At 39.6% G+C, this 20,022-nt stretch overlaps 1 protein-coding gene across 2 annotated transcripts in view; it reads left to right on the forward strand.

The window, feature by feature from the left end:
- Positions 1 to 20,022, forward strand: part of RNF24 (ring finger protein 24) — a 95,944-nt gene that overhangs the window by 57,708 nt on the left and 18,214 nt on the right. For both annotated transcript variants that reach the window (XM_062203914.1, XM_062203915.1), the window contains exons 2-4: positions 2,506 to 2,655; positions 15,483 to 15,525; positions 18,116 to 18,157. In XM_062203914.1, coding sequence (XP_062059898.1) covers positions 2,513 to 2,655; positions 15,483 to 15,525; positions 18,116 to 18,157 — 228 coding nt within the window. In that variant the 5' untranslated portion in view covers positions 2,506 to 2,512. The remainder of the gene's footprint in view (positions 1 to 2,505; positions 2,656 to 15,482; positions 15,526 to 18,115; positions 18,158 to 20,022) is intronic.

A 20,022-nucleotide genomic window follows, 5' to 3' on the forward strand; every position in this document is an offset into this window, starting at 1 on the left:
GTCCTGGCTGTTCCTCTTCTTCTTCTTTTTTTTTTTTTTGACAGGCAGAGTGGATAGTGAGAGAGAGAGAGACAGAGAGAAAGGTCTTCCTTTTTGCCATTGGTTCACCCTCCAATGTACAGTACATGTGTACTGTTAATATTTTTATCATAATCCTTAAGTTTTCAAATGCTTTGATTTCTATTGTTTCATTTTATGTTTCTAGGAATTCCTTGAAGTTAACAGAATAGGTATTACCCCATTTAAAAGAGGAGAAAATTGAGGTGTAAATGGGCCAAGTACTGACATTTACTAGTGATATCCTGGGAACAAGCATTCAGATTTGCTGACTGCAGACCTGTCACTTTTTTCCGCTGCACCAGTTTCTCCACATCAGCCTGCTCAGTACATATGTTTAATTTCTTGTTTCCTAAGGTGAAAGATACCCTACCAAGCCCATTTGGTCTGATGATAGACATTTCTTAAGGACTGAAGGACAGCCATCTAGGTCTTGACTCTAACAAGGGTCACCAAGTGAGGCCCTGTCAGCAGCATGAAGTTAGCTAAGTTTTCGGGGCCAGCGTTGTGGTATACCAGCTAAAGCCACCACCTGCAATGCTGGCGTCACATATAGGCATCAGTTTGTGGCCCAGCTGATACACTTCCAATCCAGCTCCCTGCTGGTGGCCTGGGAAAAGCAGCAGAAGATGGCCCAAATGTTTGGGTCCCTGCCACCCATATGGGACACCCGCAGGAAGCTCCTGGTTCCTGGCTTTGGCCTGGCCCAGCTCTGGCTGTTGGAGCCATCTAGGGAGTGAATCAGCAGATGGAAGATCTCTCTCTGTCTCCCCCACTATCTCTGTAACTCTGACTTTCAAATAAATAAATATTTTTAAAAATATTATACGGCTGTATAAATTTTATACAGCTGTAATTTTCTTACAGCTTTGCAGTACATGTGCTTTGTATATTTGGGAAAGTGCTTAGGTACATCCTTCTCTCACTCCTAAGAAGATCTGAATATGGGGAAAATGAAATTATATATTGGAGTAAAAGCACTTGCTCTAACTAAACCAAATTCCCAAATATCCAGAGACTCAAAACTAAATATTACCCGTTATTTATGTTTGGCCTTTCTGAGAGGAGAGTTTCAGTGGGATGAAGTTGTTCTTGTCAGCCATTGACTTCCTGCTGTAAATTATTAGAGACCAGAAATGAAAGTAACAATAAGACCTAAATTTCAGATACAGAAGGTCAGCATCTCAGTGGCACCAGCATGTAAATATAATCTCTTTGGAACCAAGAAGAACACTAAAGATCCATGGGCACATTTTAACTTACTGTACATAAAGTAGAAGTTTGGGGTGTAGGGTTTTTATTTTGATTTTGGCAGTAGTCATAGTTATAATTCACTTATCATTATTTGGACTTAATAAACAGGCCTGGCAAGAGCTCTTTATTTTGTTAGGAATCAAAATGACAAGGAAAGCTGTGATGAAAAGGTATTAACACTATTCCTCTTCACCTAAAGAAGGGGGAAAACCCTGTTCATGGAATTTTAACTGTGTAGAGATCAGGAAGTATTTCCAAGCAAATTGACAGAAATAGTCCTTTTGTTAATGTTTAGACAACATTTTTCTGATTACGAAAGTAAGACAAAAAAGGCAGTAGAGTACACAGGCTGAGAGCACTAGCTTGGAGTCAGAGAGGATCCTGGCTTGGGTACATCTTTGGTCAGTAATGGCTGTGTGACTGACACTCACTAGGCCCTGGTTTCCTTATCTGTAAAATGGAAGAAACTATGGTACCTACCATAGAAGTTTGATTGTGAGGATTAAATAAATAATACCAGTAAAATTCTTAGAACAAGACCTAACAATAAAAGGGTCTACAGAAAGAAAATCAAAATGACTAGCAAACCACAAGCCAGTGTTAACCTTTCGAAATGTTGGCTTCCAGGCTTTTTTCTGCCATACACATATACTTATACTCCCATATATGTATTTATAAATTTATAAAATTGGAACGCTTTATATACAGTTATATTCTACTTAATTTTTCCCATATACCTATTTCTCTTGACACTACAATTTACAGAAAACTTGGGTTATTTCATTGCTAGACATACATTTATGTTTTATAATATTGCTACTTTAAAGGTTGAGTTATCGAGTTAAAGGAGAATTTGAAAAATCTCAAGACCTTATTTTACATCTTTGAAATTTCACATTTTCATGTTTATTGATTACTTGTATTATTTCAGTGAGATGCTATGAATGCAACTTGCAGAGCTCCTTATGTTGGATCTCTAGTCTCTGGAATAGTGCCAGGCATGTAGTAAGCACTCAGAATATTTGGTATGATAAATGAATGAATGGCAAGAATAGTAACATTTTGGTCTATCATATTTATTTCAAATGGGGTTGAGCTTAGGAAAGTTTTGCCTCTATGTATGTACAAAGGTAATGCTATCTTGATTCTTAGTCTTTATACCTAATTCTTTTCCATTCTTTGCTTCTCCCACAGTTCATCCATGAGCTCGGATTTCCCACATTACAACTTCAGAATGCCTAATATTGGATTCCAGAATCTGCCTCTCAACATATATATTGTGGTTTTTGGCACTGCTATATTTGTCTTCATCCTTAGTTTACTCTTCTGTTGCTACTTGATTAGGTAATCGATTTTCATTCTGTGTTACTTCTTGATGCATTAATCAATAGTAAATCAAATTCTTGCCCTCAGATTTAAAAAGCAAAAGTAGAAGTATGATAATCGGCAAATTTTTAGAAATTAAGGGGTTTAATATTTTAATAGTATAAGTTAGTAATCAGTAAAACACCTTTATACATTCTTCAGCCCTGTCTGCTGATTAGATGTTTTACTCTATAAGAGAAAATTGTTCTCATTTGTTTTTCCACCATATTAGCACCTGGTCTGAATACACTTATGTCATTGTCCTCAAGACTTAACCTACTTTCATAGAGATTTTAAAATTGTTTTTCAGTAGGATATTGCATCATTGTTAGCAAAAGTCATTAAGGATCAGAAAACAATGTCCATGACAAGGGCCAACCCTTAAAAGCTTCTTGTGATCTCAAAAGATTTTTATTTATTTATTTTTTTATTTTTTTTATTTTTTTGACAGGCAGAGTGGATAGTGAGAGAGAGAGAGAGACAGAGAGAAAGGTCTTCCTTTTTGCCATTGGTTCACCCTCCAATGGCCGCTGTGGCCGGCGCATCGTGCTGATCCGAAGCCAGGAGCCAGGTGCCTATCCTGGTCTCCCGTGGGGTGCAGGGCCCAAGCACTTGGGCCATCCTCCACTGCACTCCTTGGCCACAGCAGAGAGCTGGCCTGGAAGAGGGGCAACCGGGATAGAATCTGACGCCCTAACCGGGACTAGAACCCGGTGTGCCAGCGCCGCAAGGCGGAGGATTAGCCTGTTAAGCCACGGCACCGGCCATCTCAAAAGATTTTAAGCTTCTATTTGTTGTCACGTTAGTCTGGAGTTCAGGTGATAAAACACTAAATATTTCAGTGTTGAGGGGTATACCCCAATTGAGGGAGTAATAGATTTGGCCAGTAAAAATTTACTGACTCATAATTATTCAAGCAAGCATTTTTACTTAGGTTTTTAAATAATTTTCAAAGCCAAAACTGAGACTATAAAAGTTTTATATGGTGGTGTTCAAAGAGCTTTATAGAGTAAGAGTAGGAAATTGAATTTTATTAAGCAGCTCAATATCTAATAGTTTTTAGTGTTTGTACAATATATGATTATGATTAAGATAAATATTGTATCTTTCAACAATAATTCATTACCACCAGTGTTTGGGGGCATTCACTAACTGATAATCAAAGTCAACTGAATTTAGTGTGCAGTTTCTGATATTCTGGCAAATGATTTTGCATTCTTCATGGGAAGTCTTCTCTGAAAATTGTCACAAAATATAAGAGCTCCTTATAGCTCATAGATAAGTTGACTGCTTATGATTTTATGCCTTTGCTCAGGGAAATAAATACTTGAGGCTAATAATAGGATTCAGGAGAAAAAAATTTTAATCTGTATTTCTAGAAGTTCTTTTTCTAATACTTGTTTCTAGTTTTATAAATATATAAATATTTTAGCATTTTTAAAAATTTCAAGTTAAATGCTAAATACAGATATTTAGGATTTTTAAAAAATTACAAAATTAACCATAGCACAAACAGAACCTCAAAGGTCTTTTTTTCAGACCTACCAGATATTTTTTTTTGGCAATACCTCTACAAATGGTTGTTTAACTCAAAAATGTGTTGATTTAAAATTTAAAACCAAATTACTAAAAGGGCAGGGACAAAAACAATACAAAAGTATAATAAAATGTTAAAGAAACTTCATAAGGAAGGGTTATGGTTTACAGTATACAAAATATTCTAAAATAGATGGCTCATATTATGGTTTCTGTTATGTCAAAGAATTAGTAGACCTTTAACTTTTAAAAGAAAAACATTAATGTACCAATTAATATACCAATTCTGTAAATATTTTGAGAAATAAATTATGAAACTCCCTTTTACTTTCTTGTATTCCATTTAGTAACTAAGCAAATAAGAGATACTTAGAAATGATAAGCAGTTTTTATACATTATCATTGCACCTCATTTTATCCTTTTTAAGATTTATTTATTTATTTGAAAGACAGAGTTACAGAGAGGCAGAACCAAAGAGGGAGATAAGTCTTGCATCCATACAGTGGCTTACTCCCCAAATGGCTGCAACGGCCAGAGTTGGGCCAATCCGAAGCCAAGAGCCAGGGGTTTCTTCCAAGTCTCCCACACAATGGCAGGGGCCCAAGGACTTGGGCCATCTTCTACTGCTTTCCCAGGCCATAACAGAGAGCTGGATCAAAAGTGGAGCAGCCGGGACTCGACTGGTGCCCATATGGGCTGCTGGCACTGCAGGTGGTGGCTTTACCCACTACACAAGAGTACCAGCCCCCATTTTATCCGTTCTTTATAATCAAGCTAACAAAGCAAAAAAAAAAAAAAAAAAGGGAATCTGCTAACATTTATCAAGTTTAACTTAGAAAGCTAGTAATGTTTAAATGTTTCTAAATTTTATTTACTAGTCATTAGGAATATTTTGAAAATTTTAATTATCTCAGCTTTCCTTTCTATTGATCCTACTTTGTTACCTTTAACCTTTCTTTGAAAGGCAGGGTTACAGAGAGAATGGGAGAGACAGGGAGGAAGAGATCTTCCATCCACTGCTGCACTCCCTAAACAGCTGCGACAGCCAGGGCTGAGCCAGGCTGAAGCCAGCAGATAGGAGACAGGAGCTTCTACCTTTCTCCCACGTGGATATAGGGGTCCAAGGAATTGGGCCATCTTCCACTGCTTTCCCAGACACATTAGCAGAGATCTGGATTGAAAGTGGAGTAGCATAGACTTGAAGCAGTGCCCATATGGGATGCCAGTGTGACTGGCGGCGGCTTAATCAGCCATGCCACAATGCCAGGCCCGATTTGACAAGTCTTGATTTTTTTTTTTTTTTAAGATTTATTTATTTATTTGAAAGTCAGAGTTACACAGAGGAGAGGCAGAGAGAGATCTTCTATCTGCTGGTTCACACCGCAGCAGCCGGAGCTTCGCCGATCTGAAGCCAGGAGCCTCTTCTGGGTCTCCCTCGCAGATTCAGGGGCCCAAGGACTTGGGCCATCTTCAACTGCTTTCTCAGGCCACAGTAGAGAGCTGGATCCAAAGTGGGGCAACCAGAACTTGAACCGCCCATATGGAATGCCAGCACTGCAGGCGGCGGCTTTACCTGCTGCAGCACAAAGTCTTATAGTTAGTCCTGGAGATCCATGAATTTAGCTCCTAGAAAATTACTCAAGCCCACACCTTCCCAGGAAGCTCCTATGTTCTCATGCAGAGAGATTTCTCCAGTCACAGCCAAAGTCAACCATAGGAGAACACAAGTTAGGTCTAAATAAGACACCCACGATCAGCCACAAGCTTACGCAACATTTTAGTATAAAATCTGTGACTGACAGGGCTATGAACAAGACACTACTTAGCAAGTGTGGGAAACCTTTTTTCTGCCAAGGGCCATTGGATATTTATAACATCATTTGCAGGCCATACACAATTAAGTTAAAAATTAGCCTGCTATAGATTTATTTAATTTCAAGTCCCATTTACGATTGCCTTGGCAGGGCCAGACCAAGTGATTTCACATATCTTATACAGTCCATAGGCCAGACTTTCCCCAGCCCTGCACTACTGGAACACAAAGGACATCTTACCATGTTGGGAGAGACCCTGTTTTATAATGTTGTGTAATAGTTTAGATTTGGTATTTGTCTCCTCCAAATAGATATTTGTTCTCTTTACTATGTTCTCAAATATGCAGAACAACACCTGGTACAAGATAAAGCATTCGAAAAATATTTTTGGGTGAATGAATGATTTTCCTAGTAAGAAGTCAAGGAAAGGGCCAGCACTGTGGCACAGTGGGTTAAGGCCCTGGCCTGAGGCGTTGGCATCCCATATGGGCGCCAGCTATAGTCCCGGCTGCTCCACTTCCTATCCAGCTCTCTGCTATGGCCTGGGAGAGCAATAGAAGATGGCCCAAGTCTTTGGGCCCCTGCACCCACGTGGGAGACCCGGAAGAAGCTCCTGGCTTCAGATCGGCGCAGCTCTGGCCATTGCAGCCATTTGGGGAGTGAACCAGCTAATGGAAGACCTCTCTCTCTGTCTCTACCTCTGTAATTCTGTCTTTCAAATAAGATAAATCTTTAAAAAAAAAAAAAAGTCAAGAAAAAAATCAAAATGTAGCAGCACAACCAAATTGGTTAAAGACATGGAAGTAAATACTAAAATAATGAGATGAGAAATTATCCCCGGGGAAAGGGACAAAGGACTGCTGATTCTTTGTTACTAACACTACAGGACTACATATAACTTTGAAATATGTAGACATATATATGATATAGTGTATACAAAACTAAAAATAGAAATTTTAGAGTTGCCTACTAGTAATTATGAGATCCTAAACCAAGATGGCAATAGAGCTAGAGAAAATGTTATGATTGTAAGAAATATTTGACAATGAATATAAAATTGGTGATTGAGTAATAAGAAGTGGGGGGGAGGGATTTGGCACAGCAGTAAAGACGCTGCAGGATACCCAGATCCTACACTGGAGTGCTTGGCTTCAAGTCTCAGCTCCATTTCCAATTCCAGCTGCTTACTGATGCATACTCTGGAAGGGAGCAGGTGATGACTCAAGTAGTTGGGTCCCTGCCACCCATATGGGAGACCAGATTGAGTTCCTGGCTCCTGGCTTCTACCTGGCCCAACCCTCCTGGCTATGACAGACATGGGAGTAAACCAGTAGATGCAAGATATCCCTCCCTATCCCCTATCCTGCTTTCAAAAAAAGAAAATTAGAATTTTTCCTGACCTCAAGCTTAGGCAGCTGGGTAGATAGCAATCCCTTCACAGAGATAGAAAATACATGACAAGTTTGGGTGGAAGGATGATAGATTCCATTTCAGATATGTGGGGACAGAGTTTCCTGTGTAACAGTCAGGATGTTTAGTAGACTGTTGGATATATAATCTAAAACTTAAGCCAAGTCTGGTCTGGAAATAAGAGGTCAGTGTAATAATACTTGAAAACTGAAGCCAGGAATGTCCCCTAGAGAAAATGTGGATAGTGAAATGAAATGAATCCAGGACAGAATTCTAGGGGAACATTGATACTTAAAAAGGACTCCATAAAAGAGACTGTAGATATCCAGAGGTATCTAGAGATGTGATGAAAATTATGACAGATGCCCCACAAATAGGGTTTCAGTGGATCAAGTCAGTTGTGTCAATTGCTCCCAAGGAGATCCAATTGAAAACTTCCCAGTACCTTTGACCATTAGGTGTACATCCATCCATAAGTTCCAGTAGCATGGATAAAGGGATAATGGAAAGCACACTATAATGGGGCAAAGCCTGCCTAGTGGGTGAAAATGAACACAAACAGTATAACCTTCTAAGAACCTTGGCTGAGAAAAGATTAGCTTTGGGTGGAGGAGAGGCAACTGCTGAAGAAACAAATACTTTGGTGTTTGTTTTTTTTGTTTGTTTTTGTTGTTTTTTTTTTAGATTTTATTTATTTATTTGAAAGAGTTACACAGAAAGAGAAGGAGAGGCAGAGAGGGAGAGAGAGGTCTTCCATCCACTGGTTCACTTCCCAGTTGGCCGCCAATGGCCAGAGCTGCACTGATCAGGAGCCAGAAGCTTCTTCTGGGTCTCCCACGAGGTTGCAGGGGCCCAAGCACTTGTGCCATCTTCTACTACTTTCCTATGCATGGCAGAGAGTTGGATCAGAAGTGGAGCAGGTGGGGCATGAACTGGTGTTCGTATGGGGTGCCAGCACTGCAGGCAGAAGCTTTACCTGCTCTACCACAGTGCCAGCCCTGGTGTTTGGGTTTTGTTTTGTTTATTTTAGATAGGGACCTAGTCATTTTTATAAATATAAGGAGATTGAGCCAGTTATGAAGGATTTATAAGAAAGAACAAATCATGGAGGTTAAGAAAAAACATGTAACTAGGAGATCAGTAGTAGTCCCAACCAGTGACTACCAGCTAAGATGGCGGTGAGGATGTCTGTAGAGTAGTACTCATGTAGGTATGTAGGGCTGGGGGTGAGGGAGCTCACATCTCTGACAACTTTCTTTGATTCTCTGTGAGTAGAAAATGTTGGGGGAGGAGGAGATAGGGTAACAAGGATTTGAAACAGCCAATTCCTAGAAGCTTAGGATACTGAGCATGAATAGATAGATAGATTAGAGAGCAGTGTGGCAAGTCGGGCAAAGAATTGTGATTACATATTTGTAGTGGCCATAAGCTCCATGGGTTTTTCCATTTTCGCCAGCACAATTCAGTATTGTTAATCATGCCCTCTCAGATACTTCTTAAGATATTTATTTAGCAATACAGAATAAAATAATGCAATCTAAAATATTAGATAATTAGTGGGATTCCAAATAAAGGAGTAATCAAGTAATCAGTAAGGTAAAGTTCATTTAAGGGAGAACTTCCTAGAAGGGATGAATTTTGAGCCATAGACTGAAGAAAAAGCACTAATTGATCCATGCTATAGCTAGAAGTAGCAAGTTTTGCAGTGGGAAAATACACAGATCCAATTAAAAGATTCTTCAAATGAACAAAACAAAGTTACAAATCAGGCCTCCCTCATTAATGAATTCTAATGGAGTTTATTTCTTTATATGAAAATGTACTGTATACTTTAAGTAAAACAAGTAGACAAAAACCAATTAGCATTTATAGATTATTTGAATTACATGATTAATAAATCAAGATACATGATTAATAAATTTGTAATTTTAAATCCATGTAAGGCAAAAGAGACTAAAAACCTTTCCTTTCATGGAGCAAATAAATAAATAAATAGAAAATCTTTTAAAAAGCCAATTAAACCTAAAAGAAAAGAAAAATGGAAAAAGCTGGAGTGGCTGTTTGGCACAGCAGTTAAGACACTGCGTAGGATGCCCACATTCCATACCAGAGGGCCTGGGTTCATATCCTAACTCTGCTTCCAATTCCAGCTTCCTGCTAAGCGTGCCCTGTGAGAGAGAGGTGTTGGCACCAGTACCAGGTCTCTGCCACCCATGTGTGAGACCTGATTGATTTCCAGGCTCCTGGCTTCAGCCAGCCCATCCTGACTGTAACTGGCATTAGGGAATGAATGAACCAGCAGATGGGAGATCTCTGTCTCTGTCTGATTTTCAAATAAAATTTTTGAGAGAACTAAAATGGCTAAGCACAGAAATCAGTGAAATAGAAAAAAAATATATAAGAGAAAATCCTCAAGGGGCCGGCGCCTTGGCGCACTAGATTAATCCTGCCTATGGCCTGGAGTCCCATGTGGGCGCCGGTTCTAGTCCCAGCTGTTCCTGTTCCAGCCCAGCTCTCTGCTGTGAGAGACCAGGAAGAAGCTCCTGGCTTGGATCGGTGCAGCTCCGGCCTTTGTGGCCATCTGGGGAGTGAACTAATGGAGGGAAGGCCTTTCTCTCTGTCTCTCTCTCTCTCACTGTCTGTAACTCTACCTGTCAAATAAATAAAATCTTTAAAAAAAAAAAAAAAAAAGGTTACACACTTTGTTAAAAACAAAAAGAAAATCATCAAAACCAAAAGCTGGTTCTTGGGAAAGGTTAATAAAATTGATAAATGTTTAGAAAACTTATCAGGGAAAAAGAAACATAAACTACTTATATCTAAGATGAAAAGGAGAACATTACTATCACAAAGAGGGGTTGGCGCTGTGGCACAGCGGGTTAACGCCCTGGCCAGAAGTGCCGGCATCCCATATGGGCGCTGGTTCTAGTCCCGGCTGCTTCACTTCCAATCCAGCTCTCTGCTATATGGCCTGGGATAGCAGTAGAGGATGGCCCAAGTCCATGGGCCCCTGCACCCGTGTGGGAGACCAAGAGGAAGCTCCTGGTTCCTGGCTTTGGATCATCACAGTTCCGGCCATTGCAGCGAATTGGGGAGTGGACCATCAGATGGAAGACCCCCTCTCTCTGTGTGTCTCTCTGTCTCTCTGTCTGTCTGTCTGTCTCTCTCTCTCTCTCTCTCTGCCTCTCCTCTCTCTGTGTAACTCTGACTCTCAAGTAAAAAAATAAATAAATCTTTAAAAAAATCACAAAGAATGTTAAAGATTTATGCCATAAATTTAAAACTTTAGGTGAATTACATAGATTCATAGAAAAAATAAAGTGTACCATGAAAAGGCATTTGTGAAAAACACACAGCAAAATCATAGTGGGGAAGGTTGGAAGCTTTTTCCCTAAGCTCAGACACGAGAGAAGGATGCTCAGTTTATCGATGCTATTTAACATTGTACTGAAAGTTCTATCCACAGCACTTAGGCAACAAAAAGAAACAGAAGACAATCAATGGGAAAGAAGTAAAACTAACTCTGTTTGCAGATTATATGATTCCATATAAAGAAAAACCCATAGAATACTCCAAAAAAAGGTACTAGAGGCAATAAGCAAACTTCCAGAGTACACAATCAACATACAAAAATTAGTTGTTTCTGTATACCAACAAAGTCTGAAAAGGAAATAAACAATTCCATTTACAATAGCAAAAAAGATGCTAAAAATTTGTAGGTATAAAGTTAACCAAATAGGTAAAAGACTTGTACACTGGAAACTGCAAAACATTGCTAAACGAAATTAGAAAAGATCTAAATAGATGGAAAAACATCCCGTATTCATGGGTTGGAAGACTTAATACTATCAAGTTGGCAGTGCTCCCCAAAGCGATCTGTAGATTCAATGAAATCCCTACCAAAACTCCAAGGCCTTTTTTGCAGAAATAGAAAAAACGAGTCCTGAAATTCATTTGGAACTGCAAGGAATCCCAAATAGCCAGAACAATATTGAAAAAGAAAACAAATGAGAAGGACTCACACTTTCTGATTTCAAAACTTCCTACAAAGCACTAATAAAAACATTGTGGTTCTGGCATAAACATATAAACCAAAGAAATAGAATTGAGAGTTTAGAAATAAACCCAAATATGTATGGCAAATTGATACTCAACAAGGGTGCCAGAATCATTCAACAGGGAAAGAGTTGTTTCTTCAACACTGTAGCTCGTATGAGGCCAGCGTAATTTTGCCTGCTTCTGAGGCCCACCTTTGGCTCCTGACTCTAGCTTCCTGCTAGGGTGGACTGTGGGAGGCAGCAGTGATGGGGCAACTGTTTTGGTTCCTGCCACCCACGTGGGAGATCTGGATTGAGTTCCTGGGTCCTGGCTTCAGTCTCAGTCCTGCCTAGGCCTTTGTGGGCACTGAGGGAGTGGGTGAGCAGATTGAAGCTCTTTCTCTCAAATTTACACACACACACACACACACATACACATGCATAAGTGCTTTTCACCAAACACTCATGTCTTGTTTTCTAAATATTGTTCTCAGTAACATATTATTCTATATTCCAACCTAGAGCACAGAAAATACAACATGATCCAGGAACATCTTTTGATGGATAAGGATGAGGGCATGTTGCTAGGACATAGGAGTCCATCTGAATGAACTTCTAAAGGCCAAGCCTAAATTAATTTCAGCATCAAATAAATAGAGATCATATTGAATTATAACCCATAGACTAAAATAGATTTCCATGAATCCAGACTGATATAAAAATATAACTACATGAATAAATAAGAGACTTATTTATGAATGGATTCCAATTAATAAATATACAAGGAATAGAGAACTATAAAGTCAGTATTAGGCAGACTCTACAGTAATTTTTGTAAGTGGGATAGGTGCTAGTATTGGTGGGAAAAAGCTTGAGGAGAAAAATAAGATATTTACATAGTTTCAGCATATCCTTTCCAAGATATTTATCAGTTACAAAGGCAAATGTTGTAACTTTAAAGTAGAGAGATAAGCATCTTAATCCAAGTGATCGTAGTTAATAGGTCAAAATCTTGAAAGACAGGAAAGACTAGGTAATTGTCACATGAGAAGAGGCATAGCCGGCGCCGCGGCTCACTAGGCTAATCCTCCGCCTTGTGGCACCGGCACACCGGGTTCTAGTCCTGGTCGGGGCACCGATCCTGTCCCGTTTGCCCCTCTTCCAGGCCAGCTCTCTGCTGTGGCCAGGGATGCAGTGGAGGATGGCCCAAGTGCTTGGGCCCTGCACCCCATGGGAGACCAGGATTAGTACCTGGCTCCTGCCATTGGATCAGCGCAGTGCGCCTGCCACAGCACGCCTACCGTGGCGGCCATTGGAGGGTGAACCAACGGCAAAAGGAAGACCTTTGTCTCTGTCTCTCTCTCTCACTGTCCACTCTGCCTGTCAAAAATAAAAAAAAAAAAAAAAAAAAAGAGGCATAACTAGATAGAATGTGAGATCCTGGAACAGGAAAAGAATATGAGTGGAAAACTGGTGAAATTCAACTAAGGTCTATAGTTTTTTTAATAAATCAATGATATCAATATATTAATATTAATTTCTTGGTTTTTATAATTATGGCTTTATAAAATGTGTACACTGAAAAAGCTGGTAGAAGTTATATGTGGGCCAGCACTGCGGCTCACTTGGCTAATGCTCCGCCTGCGGCACTGGTACCCCAGGTTCTAGTCCCGGTTGGGGCGCCGGAGTCTGTCCCGGTTGCTCCTCATCCAGTCCAGCTCTCTGCTGTGGCCAGAGAGTGCAGTGGAGGATGGCCCAAGCCCTTGGGCTCTGCACCCACATGGGAGACCAGGAGAAGCACCTGGCTCCTGGCTCCGGATCGGCACAGCACACCAGCCATAGAGGCCATTTGGGAGGTGAACCAACGGAAGGAAGACCTTTCTCTCTGTCTCTCTCTCTCACTGTCTAAAAAAAAAGTTATATGTGAACTCTACTTTTTGTGACTTTTCTATAAGTCTAAAATTATTTCAAACTAAAAGTTTAGTAGCATGGTATTGACAAAGTGTCTTAATTTCTAAGGTTGCTGTGACAAAGTATCACAAATTAGGTGACTGGAAACAACAAAACTTTAATCTCTCACAATTGTAAAGGCTGAAAGTTTGAAATCAAAACATTGAGAAGGCCGTGTTCTCTCTGACGGCTCTAGGAAAGGCTTCTTCCTTACCTCTTCCTGGCTGCTGGTGGTTACCAGCAATCCTTGGCACTGCTTGGTTTGTAGCTGCATCATTTCAGTGCATGCCTCTGCCTTTACAGGGCCTTCTTCTTCGCTCTATCTGTATGTCCTCTCTTCTAAGGGTACCAAAGTCATGTAGGCTCCACCCTAATCTTATATGACCTCATCCTAATCAAAAAGATGCTATTTTCAAATAAGATTACAGGGTTCTGGTTAGACGTGATGTTTTGAGGGGACACTGTTCAACCCAGTATACAAGAATAGGCAGATAGACTAATGGAACAGACTCTTTATAGAAATAGACATACATATTGGATATACCTGATTTATAACAGACTTGCCAGTGCAATGCAATGGGGAAAGGAAGGTCTTGTTCATAAATAATGATGACTTGGATGATAATCCAGTTGGGACTAAAAAATATTCTTGACCAATTTCAGGTAGCTCATAGTCCTAAAAATAATAGTAAAAAACAAATTGCTTTCATAACATTTAAGAGGTTATTTTCATAACCTTGGGACAGGCAAAGATTTCTTTAAGTGGACACAAATTAACTAAACTAATTGGGAAATGTTGTTAAATTGGACTTCATTTCCATTAAAAAAAGTTTTAATTGAACCTGCCAAGCAAAGTCAAAGATGTAGAACCATTAGAATGCTCTAGAACTACTCATAGGGGTAGAAATTGGCACAAGAACTTTGAATCAGCTGTTCTAGCTATATGTCCAACAGAAATGAATCTGTGTATCTACTTAAAGGTATACAATTTATGTAGCAGTTTTATTGATAATAGCCTAAAACTGGAATTAAATTACATATTCATCCACAGTAGAATGGATTCATTGCCTTATATTCAGACACTGGGGGACTATATGGCATTCAAAAGACAGAATGACAACAGCAATATACATAACTGTCACAAGGTATTGTGAACAGAAGTAAGCCAGATACAAAAGAATTCATGCACACATTTGGAAGTTCAAAAACAGACATGGTTAATCTACAATGATAAAGTCAGGAGAGTGGATATTTATTGAGAGGTATCATTTCAGAGACTTCAGAGATATTAGAAATGTTCTGTTTCAATAAGTTGCACTGGAATATACATTTTTAAAATTTGTGAGCTGTTCAAGTTTTTTACTTTAATGGATGTTATATTTAGTTTTTCAATTAAGAAATTTGATAGCCGGTGCTGCGGCTCAGTAGGCTAATCCTCCGCCTTGCGGCGCCGGCACACCAGGTTCTAGTCCCGGTCGGGGCACCGATCCTGTCCCGGTTGCCCCTCTTCCAGGCCAGCTCTCTGCTGTGGCCAGGGATGCAGTGGAGGATGGCCCAAGTGCTTGGGCCCTGCACCCCATGGGAGACCAGGAGAAGCACCTGGCTCCTGCCATCGGAACAGCGCGGTGCGCTGGCCGCAGCGCGCCTACCGCGGCGGCCATTGGAGGGTGAACCAACGGCAAAGGAAGACCTTTCTCTCTGTCTCTCTCTACTGTCCACTCTGCCTGTCAAAAAAAAAAAAAAAAGAAAGAAATTTGATATACTATTGATGAAACAGTGGACTATCAGTATAAGAAGATTCAGTTAGCCTCATTAAAATGTTGTGTTGAGGCTTCGTTTTAATACAGTTTCAGTAGAATTTACATTTAACTACATTTCATGATTCACTGAGCACTTTTTCACATTATAGTAAGAAATATGTCATTTGGGTGTTTTCCAGGATAAATATTCTGGATTTTAAACTATAAATGATATAAACTAATATAAGAACTCAGCAGAGCTTTTTCCAGTTACTATATTTGAAATTTCAATATTGCATTGCTTATTTCTATCTTTTAGGCTAAGACATCAAGCACACAAAGAATTTTATGCCTATAAACAGGTGAGAAATTTTATTCAGATTGTCTTTGATCTCATTTTTTCCACCAAAACTGAGAACTCTCTATTTCCACTTACTTTTCAAACCAGGGCTGGGTTTACTCGTGTTCCTTTTAGTGTTTCATTTGCAGTAAAAATGGATCGACTTAATTTTCTCAAATATTCTTTTTATCTCCTGAGTATTATTTGAAGCTGTAGAAAGTTCAGATGTTATAATTTTACAGGAACTTGAGCCAACACTTTGCTAAAGAGAAATGTATGGATTGTAATCCTCAAAGTGGTTTTTAACCTCGTGGAATTCAGAAACCCCATTAAGTGGATATCTTCCCCCTCTTCTCCATCAGTTCCTCAGAGATGACCAGCTGCATACAGCGAGCTCATCCATCCCTTGTGTGCTTAAGCTCTCAGTTCAGGTCACACTCCAGCAGTCACAGCACTGTCGGCTGTCTACCCTTCACTGGTTTGTTGTTTAAGTCAGTAAATTTAGCTCTTCTTGAAACTCAAGTCAGTTTTTTATTCATGTGTCATTCATGAACATTTTACCACTGACACTAAACAATGGGCCTAGATTTTCCTCAATTTTCTTTTGATCCTGAACATGAATTTTTTTGCTGTCCTTCACTTTTTTTCTTTTTTTGCCCCTTCAGCTTATTTGGATCTTTAATAAACCTTGCCAACACTGATTTACAGGACTGTGTTTCCATTTTAGGATTGAATATCTTTCTGCCCATCTCTTGTCCATGTGTTTAAAATTTAAGCTCACTAGCCCATCCTGTATATACACTGACATCCTTGTATAACCCATGTTCTTTCCCATAAGTCTCGTAGCTGAATGCTTTAGTTTTCTAAATGACTGGGTCTTTTTGTCTTAGTTCTATTGTAATCTTGACAACTTACAAGATGTTTATATGTAGGCAAGCTAGAAAGTAAAATTGGCCTTTGTGGTCAATGAATAGGTGAAATTATTTGATAGAATTAATCAAGTCGGGGCCAGCACTGTGGCCCAGCAGGTTAATGCCCTGGCCTGAAGCGCTGGCATCCCATCCCATATGAGCGCCAATTTGAGACCCGGCTGCTCCACTTCTGATCCAGCTCTCTGCTATGGCCTGGGATAGCAGTAGAAAATGGCCCAAGTCCTTGGGCCCCTGCACCTGTGTGGGAGACTCAGAGGAGGCTCCTGGCTTTGGATTGGCGCAGCTTTGGCCATTGCAGCCAATTGGGGAGTGAACCATCGGATGGAAGACCCCTCTCTCTCTCTCTGCCCCCCTGCCTCTCTCCCCTCTGCCCCTCCCCCTCCCCCGCCCCTCCTCCCTTCCCCCTCTCTCACTCCCCCTCCCCTTCTCCCTCTCTCCCCCTCTTCCTCCCTCTCTCCACCTCTCTCCCCCTCTCCCCCCCCCCCTCTCCCTCTCCCTCTCTTCCTCCACTCTCTGCCTCTACTCTCTGTGTAACTCTGACTTTCAAATAAACATAAATAAATCTTTAAAAAAAAAAAGAATTAAATCATAGGCATGTTAAGTTTGATCTTCAAAATACACTAAATAGGAAATTTAGTACATCTGTGTATAGCTGGATGGTAGCTTCTAGTTGTGATTTCCTTTTTTTTTTTTTTTTTTTTCTTTAAGATTTATTTATTTGAGAGGCAGAGTTACAGAGGAAGGGAGAGACCGAGATAGAGAGTGAGTCTTCCAACCATTGGTTCATTCCCCAAATGGCCCGAACAGCCGGAGCAGGGACAATCCAAAGCGAGGAGCCAGGAATTTCTTCCAGGTCTCTCACGTGGGTGTAGGGGCCCAAGCACTTGGGCCATCTTCTGCTTTCCCAGGCCATCAGCAGGGAGCTGGATCAGAAGTGGAGCAGCGGGGACATGAACTGGCACTCGTGTGGGAAGTCAGCACCATAGGTAAAGGCTTAACCTACTACACCACATTGCCTGCCCCTCTGGTTGTGATTTCTGAAAATGTGATTCGCCCTCAAAACCAGAATGTAAGATACCCAACATTTGGGGATTTTTGTTTTCTGAAATTTTACTTGCCTTTTTTTTTAAAGATGAAATATAACTCTCGATTTTTTAAAAATAGTAATCTGCCTTCTTAATACTTGGCATTCATTTTAACTGGTGCCTGATCACCATAGAATTGGACTAGGGACAAATGGGTGAATTTTAGCAAATTAACACAACTCTGGTAGAGCTAAAATTTATGAGGACATTTATGACTTTCAGAAATTAATATTGACTTTCGTTTTTAATCTTTTCTAAGTTACTAGTCAATCTCATCAGCAGTGCTGGCTTAGTAAATCACAAAACCGTCTCCGCCATGCTAGCACTTAGTACGGATGGGCATGTGTTAATTACTATCTTTTCCCAAAATTTAAAGTTCTCACATAGAGATTTTATTGCATTTCAGAATATGGCCTCATTGCTCAAGTTGGAAAAAAAGTTGCTAAAATGTTCTGTCTCAAACAGTAAAAGAGTTTGAAATGTCTAATATGAGGGAAGTGAACTGTCTACATAAAAGACAAATATTTGTGAGGATATTAAGGAATGTTTTAAATTACAAGTTTAGATGAGCATAAGAAATTTTTTTGTCTTACAGGTTATATTAAAAGAGAAAGTAAAAGAATTGAATTTACATGAGGTAAGTCACAAATATTTTAACCTTTCTTGAGCCGTTTTCCAATATTGGGGTGCTGAGGTATGTTTAAATACCTTTACTTTAGGAAGTTGAAAAAAAGCGGGCCTATTTTGATCAGCTTAATAGAATATTTGAGGGTGGGGTCACGAAGAAATCAATTGTGAAGGTTCTAAAGATAGCGTTTTTAATAGAAGTGGCAACAATGTAAGATTCCCTTGTTGCAGGAATGCTGCTTCCTGTTCATGCTGTGTGACTGGGAGATAAATGTACATTAGGGTGTATAATCAAGATACATTTTTAATTTTACCCTTGAGTATGTTCCCAGTTTTTCCCTTCTTACATTATAATGGGTGCAGAAAAGGCAGTGATTATTTCATGGAGATTGAGGTTAGGGAGGTGAGGTAGAGGAATGGAATAGGAGAAGAACACATAGGTAGACAAATGGATCCTTGGGATCATTTAGCACTTAAGTTGCACAGTTGGTTCACAGGAGTTCACTGTGTTACACTTTGTGACTTAACTACAAACTTGAATCTGTGTATCTTACTGTATACCCTAAGACCTACAGTCTACAAGGTTCTTTATAATTCTAGTCTTTATGTTACCTCCAATTTTTAGTGTTCAGAACTTTTATTTATGTTACTCTTTCTTCCATTTTTAATTGATGTTTAAAGTAAGAATATGGAAAGGTGTATATCTGTGTTTTATATAGTCTTATCTGGTGAAACTACCTTGCTTCAAAGCTGCTCAAATAAACTAGTTATTTGAATAATAATAAAAATACATTATTTTAAAACACTTTGAAATCATCTACTGTTCCTGTGGTCTTTCTACATATTTTTCATCAGAGTTGATTTATTATGTTTAATAGAACTTTAGACCTAACTTTGGGTTAAACTCAAACATCAATTACTGTTTGATTTTTAACTTTTCCAAAATTCAATTTTGGCCAAAATTAACATGAAGTAATAGAATGTGATGTTTTTCCTAATTGACTTCTTTTTGATGACCATAAATAGAGTAAACTCTTAACATACATTACTATGTTCAGCATAACCAGGTTTGTCAGGAACGGAAGTCTTCTTTATTGGTTTGACCCATTACTTTGGACACTGTGAATTAAGTAAGTGCACAGTGTTTCAGCTTTATCAGAGTCAGTATCCCAGCTGCACTCACCAATTCCAATTTTGCCGAATCTAGCCATTTGCAGTTTGTTCAGCACAGTAGCCCAGCTTGGTGAGTAGTTTTTCCCTTCATTGAATTTCTTTTATTATTTGGACATATTTTATGACATGGATTCTCTGTTTTGCTCCCTTGATTTATGTGCCTACCCCTTCATTAATAACTACACTTGATTACCATGTCTTTATAGAAAGTCAAAATCAACTAGCATGATTCTTCCAACTTTATTCTTTTCCAAAATTGTTTTAGCTAGTTGTCTTAGTCTGTATTTTGTTGCTGTGACAAGAGACTGAATAACTTGTAAAGGAAAAGGTTTATGTTAACTTGTAAAGGAAAAGGTTTATGTTAACTCAAGGTTCTGGAGGTCCAGTCCATCTGCTCAGCTTCTGGTGAGAGCCACTTGGCACTCAGTGTGCAGCAGGAAAGCAGAAAGGAAGCAGGTGCATGCAGAACAGCCGCCACAGGGCCAGGGAGAGACAGAGGGAAGGCCGATCAGCCTTCTAACGATTTCCTCTCCACACTAAGCCAGTCTCATGAATCCTAACTCGTCCCTAGATCTAATCCAATAACAAGAGAACTAAACAGTCTCCTGAGAATGACATTAATCTATTCATGAGGGTTGTACCCCATAACCTGCTTGTCTCCCACTGGGCCCACCTCTTAAAGGTCCCGCCATCTCTCAACAC

The sequence above is a fragment of the Lepus europaeus genome, chromosome 10, assembly GCF_033115175.1.
Source record: "Lepus europaeus isolate LE1 chromosome 10, mLepTim1.pri, whole genome shotgun sequence".
NCBI lineage: Eukaryota > Metazoa > Chordata > Mammalia > Lagomorpha > Leporidae > Lepus > Lepus europaeus.